The 15,624-nt window shown below is 38.8% G+C and overlaps 1 protein-coding gene across 4 annotated transcripts in view; it reads left to right on the forward strand.

The window, feature by feature from the left end:
- Positions 1–15,394, forward strand: part of LOC107877510 (rhomboid-like protein 19) — a 23,167-nt gene extending 7,773 nt beyond the window's left edge. For 2 of the 4 annotated variants that reach the window (XM_047400755.1, XM_047400754.1), the window contains exons 3-8: positions 12,248–12,308; positions 12,754–12,920; positions 13,194–13,299; positions 13,413–13,615; positions 13,701–13,841; positions 15,113–15,394. In XM_047400755.1, the coding sequence (XP_047256711.1) occupies positions 12,248–12,308; positions 12,754–12,920; positions 13,194–13,299; positions 13,413–13,615; positions 13,701–13,841; positions 15,113–15,215 (781 nt within the window). In that variant the 3' untranslated portion in view covers positions 15,216–15,394. Of the gene's footprint in view, positions 1–12,247; positions 12,309–12,753; positions 12,921–13,193; positions 13,300–13,412; positions 13,616–13,700; positions 13,842–15,081 lie in introns of all 4 variants that reach the window. The other 2 variants (XM_047400756.1, XM_047400757.1) reach the window with 1 other exon arrangement.
- Positions 15,395–15,624: the final 230 nt, after the last annotated feature.

Genomic DNA, 15,624 nt, shown 5'->3' on the forward strand with positions numbered 1-15,624 from the left:
GAGAGAGAGAGGGAGAGCCGGCGACCGGAGGTCGTAGCCGGCGGTCTGGTCAGCTCCGGCGACCTTAGGTCGGAGCCGGCGGCCGGATCGGGTCGGCGCCGAAGGTCAGCGACGGCGCCGGGGACCTGGGGCCGGTAAGCTGGGGGTGGAGAGAGGGTAGGGAGAGAGAGAGAGGGGGAGAGAGTATTGAATAAATATTTTACATCAATCTAAAATGCTTGAAGCGTGAGGTTCAAACACTATGATATGGCAATGTATCAAATCAGAAAAAAAGACACATCAGCAGTTCTCTTTTTTTTTTTTTTGAAATGGTAAAAGTATTATTAATATAGGTACCAAAAAAGGGTACAGAAGTATAGGACTCCAGAAAGACCAAACATACTGGACTGCATCAATTATGCGACTACTTCCTTTCTCCTAACATTTCTAGGAAAATCATAAATGCTCCACACTGTCAATTTACTTACACCAGAAAAATAGATTGCACAAACATTTGTACCTAATCCTAGAAAATGACCTTTTTGGCCTTTGAATCACGCTCTATTCCTTTCCTACCCTAGAGTCCAAAGATGCATAGAGAAGTAGTGAACCATTTCAGATCCTTTTGAATTCTTGTCCGTGCCAGCAACCTAACCAACCCCTGATGCTGTTAGTCATTGTCCAAGGAACACCCAAAATATTTAGGAAGAAGTCCCAACACTGCCTGGAGCACTTGCATTGGAGAAATAGGTGTTCTATTGATTCTTGATCCTCTTTGCACAAATAACATCTATTGGCAAGATAGAAACCTCTCATTTGGAGATTATCTTGTGTCAAACAAGCTTCCTAGAGTGCTATCCAACCATTATCTTTCAAAGCATCTTCCCTGGCCAATTAACTTCCCAATAACCTGACTGTCTCATCAGCATTTTATGACAATTACAACTGAGAAATTTTTATTCTTGCTATCTGCCCATATTAGTGAATCCCTCTTACCTTGATCAATGTGAACTGATTCCAACTATTGCAACATCTGACAGGATTCATCCGCTTCCCAGCCATTAAGATTTCTTCTATAACACACATCAGCAGTTAGAAAAAAGGAGAAAAACTAGCAACTTTTCTCCACCCTTCCCTTCATCTTCATCTCCCCAACCCCCTATGTACATCCTGGTTTGATTTCTTACTCCAGATTTTGGTTCATTCTAGTATTAGTATGTATATGTTTGGTCAAACTTCTATGTCAATTAGTCTTCCCTCGTATGCAGCGTTCCTATTACTCCCAAAATGCAAGATGTACATTTCCTTGTGTCGTTTGTCTTTGCACAATTATGCTACTTCATCTAGACCCCCTCAAATTATTCTGGCCCATTTTTTTTTCTGTGTAAGAACTGAGAGTAATGAAATTTGTTGAAGTCGTCATAGTTATTCAGATTCCTTGTAAAAACAAAACATGATAGTTGCTCTGTATTCACTTTTTTAACAAATTAGTCATGCAAGAAGACATCTTCTTTTTGAAATTGAAAAAAAGAGACATCTTTTATATTCTTGATTAAGAGACCAACGGAACATGCCTCTTTTGGAGAGAAAAAGGGGACATGTTGTGTCATCAAAGGCAAAAAGTGCAAACAAATGGTAAGATTTGTTGGGGGCTTTAAGCACAATATACGAATAAGCTGTCACGACCCGAAGTGGGGCCTGGCCGTGACGGACATCCCAAACCATGAAGGCCCGGAACGCTCTTCTCTATTTGGTAATCATGCACAACATTCATATAATAAAAGAAAATGCGGAAATATAATCGAATATGGAAACATGGGCATACTCTGAATTTAATTTAACAATGAAGGATAAAACCCCAATATCAACAAAATAACATCTGAACCAGTCTGCGAAATCTCTACTACATCTGAAAATAACAACTATCTGGAAACTGGGACAAGGCCCCCAGTAGACCAAAACCATAATAAGTAACATAATCTGAAAGACATAGGCCTTCTGAAATAAAGAAGGCTCACCAACTGCACACATCACTGCTGTCTGAAAACTCTATGGCTTAGCAGGACCTCTGAACTGAACTTTAGACCCTGGGAGGTAGGGGGGGTCAATACAAATGTACTGGTACGCAGAGCAAATCCAAAATAATAATTTGTATTCAACATATATGAGAGCAATTTAAAACAGTTCGTAAACATATCATATAGTAAGAAATCTCATGGGCATTTTCGAAAGACTATAAAATCATCTGAACTTTGTGACACTCTTTGTTTTACTTCTGTGCTAGGTGGTATACCTTACAATTCTATAATTCCACGGGCTATATAGAATCTTTCATTAACTCGGCAGCCAAGCCCCCAACCCAAGTGTGCCGCAAGGGTCGGAGTCTCTGAATCTAATACGCCACACGGCAGCCATTAACTCGGCAGCCAAGCCCCCAACCCAAGTGTGCCGCAAGGGTCGGAGTCTCTGAATCTACTACGCCACACGGCCGTCGCCAGCGTACAATAATAATCTGCCCGTATCGGCAAATGCGATTTTAGGCTAAGAGTTACTTGAACTCAAGCCTTCTTCGGGTAACCACCTAACTCTCTTTATGCCCATTTTTAACTCTTTAAAACATGCATTCTCTGAAAACATATTCTGCAAATATTCTCTGAAGACATACTCTGAAAACATACTCTGTTATGGCATACATACTTATGGTATCGTCATACCATTGACTTGCAAGTCACATCTCTGAGCCATTATTAGCATATTAGAATCTCTGTTTCCAAAACATAAATTTGGGACCACCATATCAATAAATCAGTTCGAAGCACCCTTTCCTTAAATACTCATGTAAACACATGTATGCAACTTTCTTTGACAATATTTCAAATGATACAAGGTGGTCATGTCAAAATTCTTAATCTTATGCAAATCTCTCTTTAACAAAACACATTTATATCAAGAAACTCCCTCTCAAAATCTCTAAATCATGCTCAAAATACTATGGTATTTGAATAAACTATTTTCAAGCCATAAATCATGCATATCAAATCATTCACAATAAGATCACAAATTTAAAGTCATCACAAGAGAGGGATTTCATAATTTATGCTCTCAAACAATCTTCAAATCTGAATTTTTCATACATATACATATACATGCAAAATAATTTAAGGGGAAAGGCCTAAGGGCCAAATCAACAATGCATTTGTACATTTATATTGCGTAATAAAATCATGTATTTCAAAACCCTTTCTAAAATGATGCTTGAAAATCTTTAAATCATGTTCTAGTGTTTCCAAGCCCATGTAGTTTTTAGGATAAACCCCAGGTACCTTAAATTATAAGATTTGAAAGATGGAACCTAGATCTTGATAGATGAAACCCGAATCTTGATTTGTTTCTTGGAGATCTTGAACTTAAGGCTTGATTTTCTTGAATTTCTTGTTCTTGGAGAAAACCCTAATTTGATCTTATTTTAAGAGTGAAGAGGAAGTTTTTGATGTTGTAAAATTGATAATGATTGATTAATAACACTTAAGGGTTGATTTAATTCGTGTAAAAGGTTTTTAGAGCGAGAGAAAGACCAAAATACCCCTATGAAATTACTTCCCAGTTGCTGAAATTCTCAGCTGACAAGGCTGATAAGCCGTCAGATATGTGATAGCTCGTCAGCCCAGGTCGTCACCTAGGACCTGAAATTGATGGGTTTCTGCCTAAGGCTGACGACATATTCTGACAAGCCGTCAGAATTGTTGTCACTCAGTTGCCAGACTGATATGCTGGAATAAAATGGGCATAACTTTTTGCTCCGATATCGGATTTTGGCAAATTAGTGGCGTTGGAAAGAGGACCCAAAGACCTTTCATTTGATATATAGTTCCCCCCACCCCAGTTTGTCATATACAAGGAGTTATGGTCGATTGAAGTTGATTCAAGTTTTGACGCTCACTAAAACTTGAACGATAGGAAAGCTTTCAGCTAGTTCTTGAGTTAAGGGACCTCTATGATCTCAGCTCATGCCCAACTAGATTCACACACTACATAAATGATTAACACACTATATTTGTATTGGATTTATGGCTTTTGGAACATCTACGCATAGAAATGACGGTTTTTGTTCTAGCTCGAAATACGGGGTGTTACATAAGCACGGGAGGTAGTAGGTACCTTGTGGAACTAATCGAGGTGCGCGCAACTTGGTTCGGACATCATAGTTAAAAAAAAAAAGAGTAGGCATTAATGAAGAAAAATAAAATAAAAATATATGTAATCATAGAATAATGATTATAAACAAAATGACAATTATATGGACAAAAGAACTTCCAAATTTTACAATTAACATATTTATGTTTAGGGTCGCGTCTTCTGGATAAAGTGATAAGGGATACGCCGAAAAATCTTACTCTCCAAAGTTCTTCTCTAATATTTTATCTTTATAAAATTCCGTAATGCTTCCCTAGACCCCACTTTGTGGGAATACACTGGGTATGTTGTTGTTGTTGTAAAATTCCGTAATGATAACCGTATTAAAGCCTTCAACCTTCACTGGCCCAGACGTGCCCCTATCCTAGGAAACCCACGTAGCGGGGGTAATGGCGATAAGGTGGTACCAACCTAAGTTGCTCGGACTTGGGTGTGGGTGTCCGATACGGGTATGGATCTAGAGGTCGGATCCTTCAGTCTCAATTTAAAGATTTGGGGATATGGATCTAGGGATGGATATGGGTGCGGGGCTTCAGCGAAAAATAATTTAAATATCTAAAAATAGTTATAAAACATAAATTAATATGTTGAAAACTTGAGAAGAAAATATTGTTCAAATAGCTTTTGTTTTGATTACAAAATTTCTTAAATCTGTCAGTACTTTCCCTGTCGATTTTGGTCAAAGTACCCAAAATTAGTTGACCAGATCGGGTACGGATCGCACACCTACACCCACGTCGTGTCGACACAGGTGTGGCACTGTAAGTGAAGAGTCCGAGTAACCTAGGTACCAACAGTAGGTATCATGATGGTGGCGGCGGATACATGGGTGGAGGATCAGTATGGTGGTGGAGGAAGTGGGTGTTTATATGTGGTGATATCGAACATTTTTCTAGGGCTATTACTCAGGGAGGCGGTGGCCGTAAAGATGGGAGATACTCTAGGGGCGATGGCGTAGGTGGTTGTTTCCAAAGTGAGGAAGAAAGTCATTTTGCGCGAGAATTTCGCAACAGTAACTGTTGAAGTTTGGCAGAAACAAAGAGGGTACATGTGTATTTTCACATTTGCACTTTGTTTTCTATGCCTTCTTTTTTCTCGGTTGTTTTTATTTTGAACTGTTGAAGGGAATGAACCATTTGATGTCCTTGACTTATCATTGGATATGGTCACCTTTTCCTTTCCAAGTATGATTAGGATATGGTTCCCTGTTTTTTTATTGCCATTTAGGAGTAATAGTAGTTATGGGTAAGTATTTCAGCTTGAATCTTTCGAAATGTGCACTTTTGACTTGTGTATTTACATGCTTGGAAGATTTATTAATCATCAAAAATGAAATGGAGTGGAGATTCAACATGTGCACCTCATAGTACTGGAGTCTTGAAGTATATTCGATCTTGTTGGATCAAGTTTACTGAAAATTCAGGATTTCTTCTGGAAATTTCTAGGATTGAGGTTTTGGGAAGACTCTTGGTTGGGACACTCACACTTAAAATATCAGTTTCCAGGCTGGGATATTTCTTAGAAGGAACATCAATGATTGGGAGTTAAAAAGGATGTGTATTTTGTGACATATGCTTGACAATACTATTTCAGTCATCAAAAGCCCAACTCAATTCTTTGGAAGGGTCATTCTGGTTGATGTTTCTCAGTAAAATCATGCTATATTTGGTTAATCTCCACAGCACAAGCGTCTGGCTCTAGAAGAAAATTTGTTACAACAAGGATCCCTTAAGGTGTCTTCTTTTTCTTGGTTTGTGTCTAAGGAGGCTTGCGACTGACCTTCAGAAAAGAGGATTTCTACTTTGTTATAGATGTTTTCTTTGCGAGGTGCAACAGGAGAGGTTTATCACATTTTTCTTCACTGCAAGTTTGATTTTTTTTCCCATCTTGGGCGCATGCTAGACTACCAAATTCCATGTTGGATTTTCTCAATTGCTGTAAAAGCAAAACTTCTCAGTAAGAAGGCTTCTAGACCTGGAACACTTCCTCATGTAATTTGGGAAACAATATGGGCATAAAGAAAAAGTAGAATTTTCAATGGCAAAATAGAAATATTCTTAGCCTTATACATAGATCTATTTTTTGCGAGCCTTTCGTGAACTCTGGCTTTTGTAAATTAGACATGTTGAGGACCTGCACAATCTATAACTATATTATATGCACTTAGTGTTGTTGTATCATTTATAAATAACATTGTTGCTTTTCAAAAGAATGTTAGCACAAGAATGTTGGAGGATAGAAATAAATTAGATCTACTTTTTGTTGGAGGTGACATAGCCACGAGAATGGTCATTGACAAATGTCATGAAGTAAGGAAGAATAAAGCTGGTCTGTCTTGTAGTCTGGATATCCAAATGAACTTCACATATATGCGTACCCTACTTGAGAAAGAAGAACAAGCTTGTTTCCGAAACTGACATGTACTCCATTCTTGCGAAAGACCTAATGCCCAACTTTTGACTATTAATGGCTCTGTTAATTTTCGTTTTCATTGGGAGTTCTTCTTGGGATATAGTTTTGAAAAACTTTGCTCAAAAATCTTGAAACACATGCCCTTTCTTTTTTCCTTTTTCACTGTCTCTCCTTTTTCAATACTTTGTCGAACTTGTAAATTCCCTTCATTCAATAAGGTGGGGGAGGAGGGCGAACTCTTTATTTAAAATAAAAGTAGCTATAATCATATCGCGGGATAGCAAATGTAACATTTCATTTTTGAGGATTCATATGGCAGAGTTTTGGTGGAGGACGCCCTCATTAAGAAAAGATAGCAGTCGTATTTTCATAAGCTCTTGAATGATGAGGGGGATAGAGGTGTTGTGTTAGGGGAGTTGGAGCACACCGAGGAGTGTCGTGATTTCGGCTATTGTCGGTGTTCTAAAGTTGAGAAGGTCAGGGAGGCTATTCGCAAGATGCGAAGGGGCAGGGCGACGGGGCCCGACGAGATTTCGATGGATTTTTGAAAGTTTTCTAGCGGGGCAGGGTTGAGGTGGCTGACTAACCTATTTAACAACATTTTCAAGTCTGCGATGATGCCCGAGGTGTGGAGATGGAGCACGATGATTCCACTATATAAGAACAAGGGTGACATTCAGAGTTGCAACAACTACCGGGGTATTAAATTGTTGAGTCACACGATGAAGATTTGGGAGAGGGTGGTGGAGCGGAGGTTGAGAAAGATTGTGTCTATTTCGAAGAATCAATGTGGATTTATATGCCCGGTCGCTCAATGACTGAGACAATTCACCTAGTGCGGAGACTGGTAGAGCAGTATCTCTTCACATTGTGTTTATTGACTTGGAAAAGGCGTATGACAAGGTCCCTAGGGAGGTTCTTTGGAGATGCTTGGAGGCGAGGGGGTCCTGTGGCGTACATCAGAGCGATTAAGGATATGTATGAGGGGGCGAAGACTCGAGTCAGGACGGTGGGAGGAAATTCTGAGCATTTTTCGGTCTTGACAGGGTTGCACCATGGATCGATTCTTCGTCTGTTTTTATTTGCCGTGGTGATGGATGTGTTGACACGGAGCATACAAGGCGAGGTGCCTTGTTGTTTGCTTTTTGCGGATGATGCAGTTTTGATTGATGAGTCATGGCAAGGTGTTAATGGTAAGCTGGAGGTTTGGTGACAAACCCTGGAGTCTAAAGGTTTCAGATTGAGTAGGATCAAGACGGAGTATTTGGAGTGCAAGTTTAGTGACTCGAGGCAAGAGGAGGAGGTGGTAGTGAAGTTGGACTCTCAGGCAGTTTGCAAGAGGGATAGTTTTAAGTATCTTGGGTCTACGATTCAGGGGAATGGAAAGATAGATGAGGATGTCTCTCACCGTATTGGGGCAGGTTGGATGAAATGGAGGCTCGCTTCGGGAATTTTATGCGATAAGAAGGTGCCTCCCAAGCTTAAAGGCAAATTTTATAGAGTTGCAGTCCGGCCGGCTATGTTGTATGGAGCGGAGTGTTGGCCAGTTAAGAATTCTCATATCCAAAATTTGAAGGTGGCGAAAATAAGGATGTTGTGTTGGATGTGTGGTCTTACAAGGGCTGACAAGGTTAAGAATGAGATTATTCGGGAGAAGGTGAGAGTGGTATCGGTGGAGGAAAAAATGCCGGAAGTGAGGTTGAGATGGTTTGGTCATGTGATGAGGAATGGCACGGATGCCCTAGTTCGTAGGTGTGAGAGGTTGGCGTTAGATGGTTTCAAGCGGGGTAGGGGTAGACCGACAAATATTGGAGAGAAGTGATTAGACATGACATGGAGCTGTTTCAGCTCACTGAGGACATGACCCTGGATAGAGGGATAAAGTGGGTGGATGAATCGTAGTCAGTAGTTAGGGGGGCTTTGGTTTCTTTTGTTTGGTAATGTACATTACTTTTGTGGATGTCGTATCTATGTTAGTTTTATCATGTTTCGTATTTTAGATGTTTTTGTATATTGTCCTGTGTCTTGAGCAGGGGGTCTATCGAAAACAGCCTCTCTACTTCTTTTGAGGTAGTGGTATGGACTGCGTACATTCTACCCTCCCAAAACCCCACTTGGTGGGAATATACTGGGTTTGTTGTTGTTGTTGCATATAGCCAAAGAAACTTGTTGGGGACTGAGGTATGATTGTTATAGTGGCAGTGTATAGATTTTCACTTTTGCTTCTTAAACTTCTTAATTTTATGGGATTTACATCAGTGTTTTATGCCATTTGCATGTTATAATCACAAAAGAAAGAAAATGATAGAAATGATTCCTTATGTTTGCAGTAGGTTTAAAATAGTCTTTGGATATACTCTTGTCGATTTAAAAAAAATAAAAGAGAAAACAATTTCAAAGTATGTACTTCTGAAAAGTTTTGGTCTTTTAAGTTTGTCAAAAATGATTGCTTTTAGTCTCCATCAAATATTTGACAAACTTTGAAGGTTCGATTTAATGGATATGGAAAGAAAAAAGATTTGCCCCAAGCCCCGAGGGCTTTGGTCTGATGATGGCAAGAACAGATGATGTGTAGGTCAAGTGCACGTCACAAGTTCAAACCATGTCAGATGAAAGAAGGGTAGAGAGGCAGATTCATTATCTATCATGTTTCAACCTTGCGGCTAAGTTGCTCAGACTAGAGTGCGGGTGTCCGATACGGATCTAGAGGTCGGATCCTTCACGGTCTCAATTTAAAAATTCAGGGATATGGATCTAGGAATGGATACGGGTGCAGGGATTTGACGAAAAATAATTTAAATATCTAAAAATAGAGTTATAAAACATAAATTATGAGATATTATGTGGAGAACTCGAGGAGAAAATATTGTTCAAGAAGAAAATTCTGAAAGGAGATAAAAAAAAGAGCAATAACAGAGAAATTTCTATATACAAAGTATTCAATTTTCTTCAATTTCACCTTAGCTTTTGTTTTGATTACAAAATTTCTTAAATCTGTCTGGATTTTCCTAGTCGATTTTGGTCAAAGTACCCAAAATCAGTTGACTAGATAGGGTACGGATCCCACACCCACATCCATGTCATGTCGACACGGGTGCGGCATCGAAAGTGAAGAGTCCGAGTAACTTAGCCTTGCGGCACTAGCCCTCGGGGATTTTTCGATTTTTTGAAAGATATTAACCAGAAATACTAGGACAATTCCATCAAATCTCATGAATTGCAACACCAAAAATCGAACTAGATGTCGGAAATAGACCAAAAATAGTAGAAACACTACCTCAAATACTGTATCACACACGGATGGGGAAAGTCTGGAAATATGTCATTTGCTTTATGCTGACGACACCGTTATTTTTTGTGAGCCTAAAGTTGAGCAGATTAGGTACATTAGGTTGATGCTGATTGTTCTTGAAGCCTCCTCTGGCGTTAGTGTTAACTGGAGTAAAAGTAGTTTATTCTCCATAAAGGAGGTGCCTCATATTCAAATCCAAGCTGACATTTTGGGATGTACGGTGGAGACTCTGCCAACAGTTTATATTGGAATGCCTCTGGGTTTCAATAATAAGGGATGGGTATGTGGGATGGTATTATAGAAAAGACTCAGAAGAAATTACCAAAATGGTACGCACAGTATCTCTCTTTGGACGGCAGACTCACTTTAATTAATTCAGTTCTAGATTCTTTACCTACCTATGTAATGTCTTTGTTTTCTATTCCTTTCAAGGTGATCAAGAGGTTAAACAAATTAAGAAGAGTTCTTCTGTGGCAAGGCAATAAAGTAGGAAAGAGGTATAATCTTGTAAAATGGAAAGTTGTACAACAAAGCAAGAAGTGGCTCTGGAGATTCAATGAGGAAGAACACTCACTTTGGAGGAAGGCAGTTCGGTGTAAATATAAACGACATAAGCATTGGTGCACAGATGAGGTCAGTACCACTTATGGTAAGGGAGTTTGAAAATCTATTAGAACATTGTGGGTCAAACTGGAAAAACACACTTGTCTTAAAGTGGGCAATGGCACAAAGATACTGTTCTGGAGGCATGCTTGGCTAAACACGAACTCATTGAAGGATGAATTCCTGATCTGTTTTCCTTATGTTTAAACCAAGATGCTGCCGGGGGAGATTGCTGGACTCTTCAAGGCTGGAATCTTCTGTTTAGGAGACACCTAAATGACTGGGAGGTGGATAGAGTGGCAAAACTTCTGATGGATATTGAGGTTTTCACAGGTATAATCAATGGTGCTGATACTATTAGATGGAGACATAACAATGATGGGTTTTTTTCTGTTATTAGGATGTACAAAAGAGACGACAGGGTTGCTTGTGTAGGGAAACCGATTCCATGGAAGAACATCTGGGAGAGTATAATACCTCCCAAGGTAAATGCTTTACTTGGTTGGTGGCTAGAAGAGCATGTCTCACCCAGGAGGTCCTCCAGAAAAAAGGCTTCACCGTTGTGCCCAGATGATTTCTACGTATGGAAGCTAGAGAAACAAATAGTCACCTATTCCTTCATTCTAGATTCACAGCTCAAATATGGACAATGTTCTTCAACCTCACAGAAGTCAAGTGTACAATGCCTGAACACACTGCTGATTTATTGAGTTGCTGGATAAGAAGAGGGGGTAGTAAGAGTCAGACGAAATGGTGGAAGGCAATTCCCGCAGTTATCTGGTGGTCAGTGTAGATGGAAGGAAATGGAAGATGCTTTGAAGATATATCTAATTCCTTTCATAAAGTGAAATGGAATTGTATCGTGTCTTTATATTGTTTGTGTAAAGAACATTGTATAGAGGATGTTATATAGTAGTCTTTTTAGGATCTTTTTAAGTTTTTCGCTCCTTGTTTTTCTCTAGTTCTGTTTTTGTGGAGGTCTCCAGCATGTCCTTAAATGCTGAGGAATACAACAGTACCAATTCTGCCCCCCAAAAATAATTGTATCACACACCAAAAATAGACCAAAATAGCAGAAACTGCACCTCCAAATGTGAGCTTCCATTAAATCATTTTTTGTCCGTTCCAGTTAAATCTAACAACTAGAGTTTGTTAAAAATTTGACAGACAAGAAATGATTACTTTTGGCAAACTTAAAGGACAAACTGCTCCAGACTATATTCATGGGACTATTTTAGACCTACCCCCTAAACATTAGAGCCCGTTTTTGTCCTTGTCATTTTTTTCTTATGTCAAATATAATATAGAACAATCAAACACAGTGAGTGGGCTGTATGCATGTCAAGTCAGATCTTGAAGTTCTGCTTTATCTAATATATTTGACAAAAGATCATTATAAAAAGACTATTTCAGAAGGGAGATCTGGTGGTGCAGAGTAACTTTTACATAAAGTCGGAAACGATTATCCCCCTTCTCGTATTTGCTTGGACAAAATATTGTGTGAACCCTGTTCTAATAGAGAGACCGTACTCATCAGATCCAGCCTTGACCGCCTTATTATTGGAAAGGGATATGTGACGAGTTCACTGAAGGATGGTCATTTGTTCTCTGTAATCCTGTATTAGTAGAGCTGGAGATTGCTGAAAATTTGTGACCTTCTGCACCCTATACTACTATGACATGATGTATACTGTTAGAATCTGGGAAAACAGTTGCATCCCTTCCCTTCAACTGTTTCTAAAGTGTGATTTATTGTGTTTATTGCAGGACTATTCCATTTGCATGGAATCTTATAACAGCTGGTTACACTGAACAAACAGTGTACGGGGTATGCTTCTTTGGCGTTAATTAATTTTCTTGGTTCTAGTTTGCATTTCACTGCTGCCTTAAAGAGAAGCCTGAGGCCCACACTTTTAACAATTCTCTTTTTTATATTCGTTGAAGCGTGGGATCATCTTATTTAATAATTTAGAAGTTTAAACTGTTAAGACATACGAGAGAACATACATTTTTACATAACTATGTCTTCAGTACGCCCCTTCATGTGTCGGCCTGATTCTTTTGCATTGGCTAATCATGTGGAAGTGTTTTCTGATAATTGTTGGTGGTGAGACTTGAACCTAGGACCTCTGTTTGTTTGAAACCATGTTCAAGAGTGTGACTATCTCATCTAAAAGTTTAAGTTGTTATAAAGAGTACACTTTTGTCTACTTAATTATATCTTCAACATTATTCTTTGTTTCATTCTCCTTGACATCACGTATTATGTCCAGGCAATCATCAGCACTATTGGACTTATTTACCTGGGGAAGCTGCTTGAACCCATCTGGGGTTCTAGAGAATTCTTGAAGTTCATCTTTATTGTCAACTTTTTGACATCTGTCTTTGTTTTCATCACAACCATATCATTGTACTACATAACAAGACTGGAAATTTATCTGTAAGTTGCACGGACTTAATACTATCAGTGAATTACTTTCCTTGCCTGGTTACTTTCCGCTTGTGATTATTTTATTACTTTAGGATCAAGGAGCTAGTGACTTGGGGTAGTATTCCTATCAGACCTGCGTATTTTGTTGTTTGTTGTCTTCTACTTATGGATTCCCTGCTTTGTGTCTGCACAAGTACAATTGTGGATGCTTTACTATCTTCTATCTTAATTGAAGTATTATATAATTACTGATTTTACGGCTCTGCCGATCTTGTTTGCTAGCTATATGCCTATTTCCGGCTTCCAAGGAGTTCTTTGTGGTTTCTTAGTTGGCATCAAGCAAATCATGCCCGACCAGGAGTTGGCTATTCTGAAACTGAAGGCGAAGGTACAAGTACTGCAATTACCAATTGATTTGGAAAGGCATCTCCAAACACTAATATCTCTCAAATTAAATTGTGCTCTAACATCAGTTGTGATTGCTGTTTGAGCTCTTTGCAGTGGTTGCCTTCCCTTGCATTGTTGTTCTCAATTGCTATAAGCTTTTTTACGGCAGATTCGGTATCATACCTTCCAACAATAGTATTTGGGACATATTTAGGTTGGATTTATTTAAGATACTGGCAGAAGAAACCAGAGACGAAGCTAAAGGGTGATCCAAGTGATGAATTTTCCTTCTCTTCTTTTTTCCCTGAATTTTTGAGGTATTTTTCAATTTTCCCTCTTGCTGTGGACTACTTCTCTTAATTAGTCTGTGTCCACAATGACATCTCGTTGGCTGTAATGCAGACCAGTAATTGATCCAATAGCAACAGTTTTTGAACGGATGCTTTGTGGTAGAAGATTTGAGACTTCTAATGAAGAAAGGGGCTATACTCTAGGTGGCTCCATGTTGCCTGGTTCTGATCCCATTGAAGCATCGAGGAGGAGGTATATAAATAGTTGTACTACATCTTGCCAGTGGCTTACAAAATTTCCCAGAGATGAGTTTATTATGGTTAATATATGCTCATATTCTAGAATATTCAGTTCCTTTTCATTGGTTATATGTGTTTGAACATGTTTAATTCCCCCCCCAGTATTAAATAAGATAGATTAACTTGGGTAACAGATGCAGTTCCACATGGCATTCAATGTTGAATATTCCCTTAAACCTATAGTTATCATTTTGATGCACAGCTGAGTATTAAATTAAGCTAGGCATTCATGCGCTGGTGGTGATACGTTCAGTATGAATTCAAGGATGTCTTGATATGAATTGTGATACTGACGTGTTTCCTGTGGACAAGAAAGCTGTAGGTAACAAAATCTTCATTTTATTTCTTTTTCTATGTTTTGTCACAGGGAGGAGTTTCTAGCATCTATTTGATGATAGTATCATTTTAACATCTACTTCATTTTTGACTTGGTCATAGAAGAGCGCTATCCTGCATGCAGTTAGCCCTAGATGAGGAAACTATGCTTCATAGTTTATTTGAGAATTTCTTACATATATTCTATGATTGTGGGGCTTGGAAGATAACCATGCTGCAGATCCATTATAGACTCCCAAACTTTAGCTCTTAGCCTAGATGTTATTTCTTTTCCTTGTATTTGGGCTTAGGCCCTGTTATTTAATTAAGTCGGTTAGCGTAGTGGGTCAGATCCTTTTGACTTGGTTCATGTCAGCCAATTGTATATTAGGGATGGATGGTTCCAGAACAGGTTGGTTCATTTTTTGTTTTTCTCCACTCTGAAAATATCTTTCATTGCTCATACTTCCCCTCGGCCTAATGCGTTTTCTCTGATTTTTATGGTTGACAAAAAATTTTAGTTTGATACTTCAACACACATTTCATATTGTATGACATGGTCAAATGAGAGTTTATTCTGTCAGCGCTCCAATCCTAATTGAGTGAAGAACTCTCACCAATCAATCAGTGAGTTCTTTTTGATGCATGGACAAGTGACCTCACTTCCCATTTAACTGGATCTCCTATAAAAGGATTTTCTTGTACATATGATTTTTGCGAGAAATTAGGAATGTATATTCCATTCCCAAGGACATATGATCAGTTAATGAAGGATAGTTTCATATTTATTGTAATTCTGTTGTTTTCGTCTTGCATGCTAAAGGACATATGATCAGTTAATGAAGGATAGTTTTTCATCTAGTTTCTTGTTATCTCAGGTTTTACGCATGGTTCACTTATAAATTTCAGGGAAAGAGGTGCCAGAGCACTTGAAGAAAGATTGGCAGCTGAGCGTTTGGCTGCTGGAAAGAAGGCTGAAGAATCAGAAAGAGATGTCAGTGATAATGTGTAGAAGCTGGTCAATATATATGTAATGCACTTCCTTTGCCAAAAGAATGTTTATCCGCACTCCGCTAGCTAGAAAGATTGTGCTCATTTTTGGCCGTGTACTCTTGGATTCTTGACGGAAGTTGTCACCTGTTGTTTATCATCCCCATGGTGAATGTATATTTTTCCCGTTTTCAATTTCCACCACCTTTTTATAGATGTTACCATCCTTGTTTAAGAATACAAGAGAATGAAAATCCGTATGGAAGAAAGTATCCTTACAATACACGTATATAAAGGAAGAAGCTTACTAACTTAACTACTTCCCAACAAAGGTTAATTTTGTCCTTAAACTATTCCTGATGGGATAATTTTATCCGTTGTATCAATTTACGGGCAAAATACTCTTATTGTTAAAAAGTACTAGCCTTATT

The sequence above is a fragment of the Capsicum annuum genome, chromosome 12, assembly GCF_002878395.1.
Source record: "Capsicum annuum cultivar UCD-10X-F1 chromosome 12, UCD10Xv1.1, whole genome shotgun sequence".
Taxonomy (NCBI): Eukaryota; Viridiplantae; Streptophyta; class Magnoliopsida; order Solanales; family Solanaceae; genus Capsicum; species Capsicum annuum.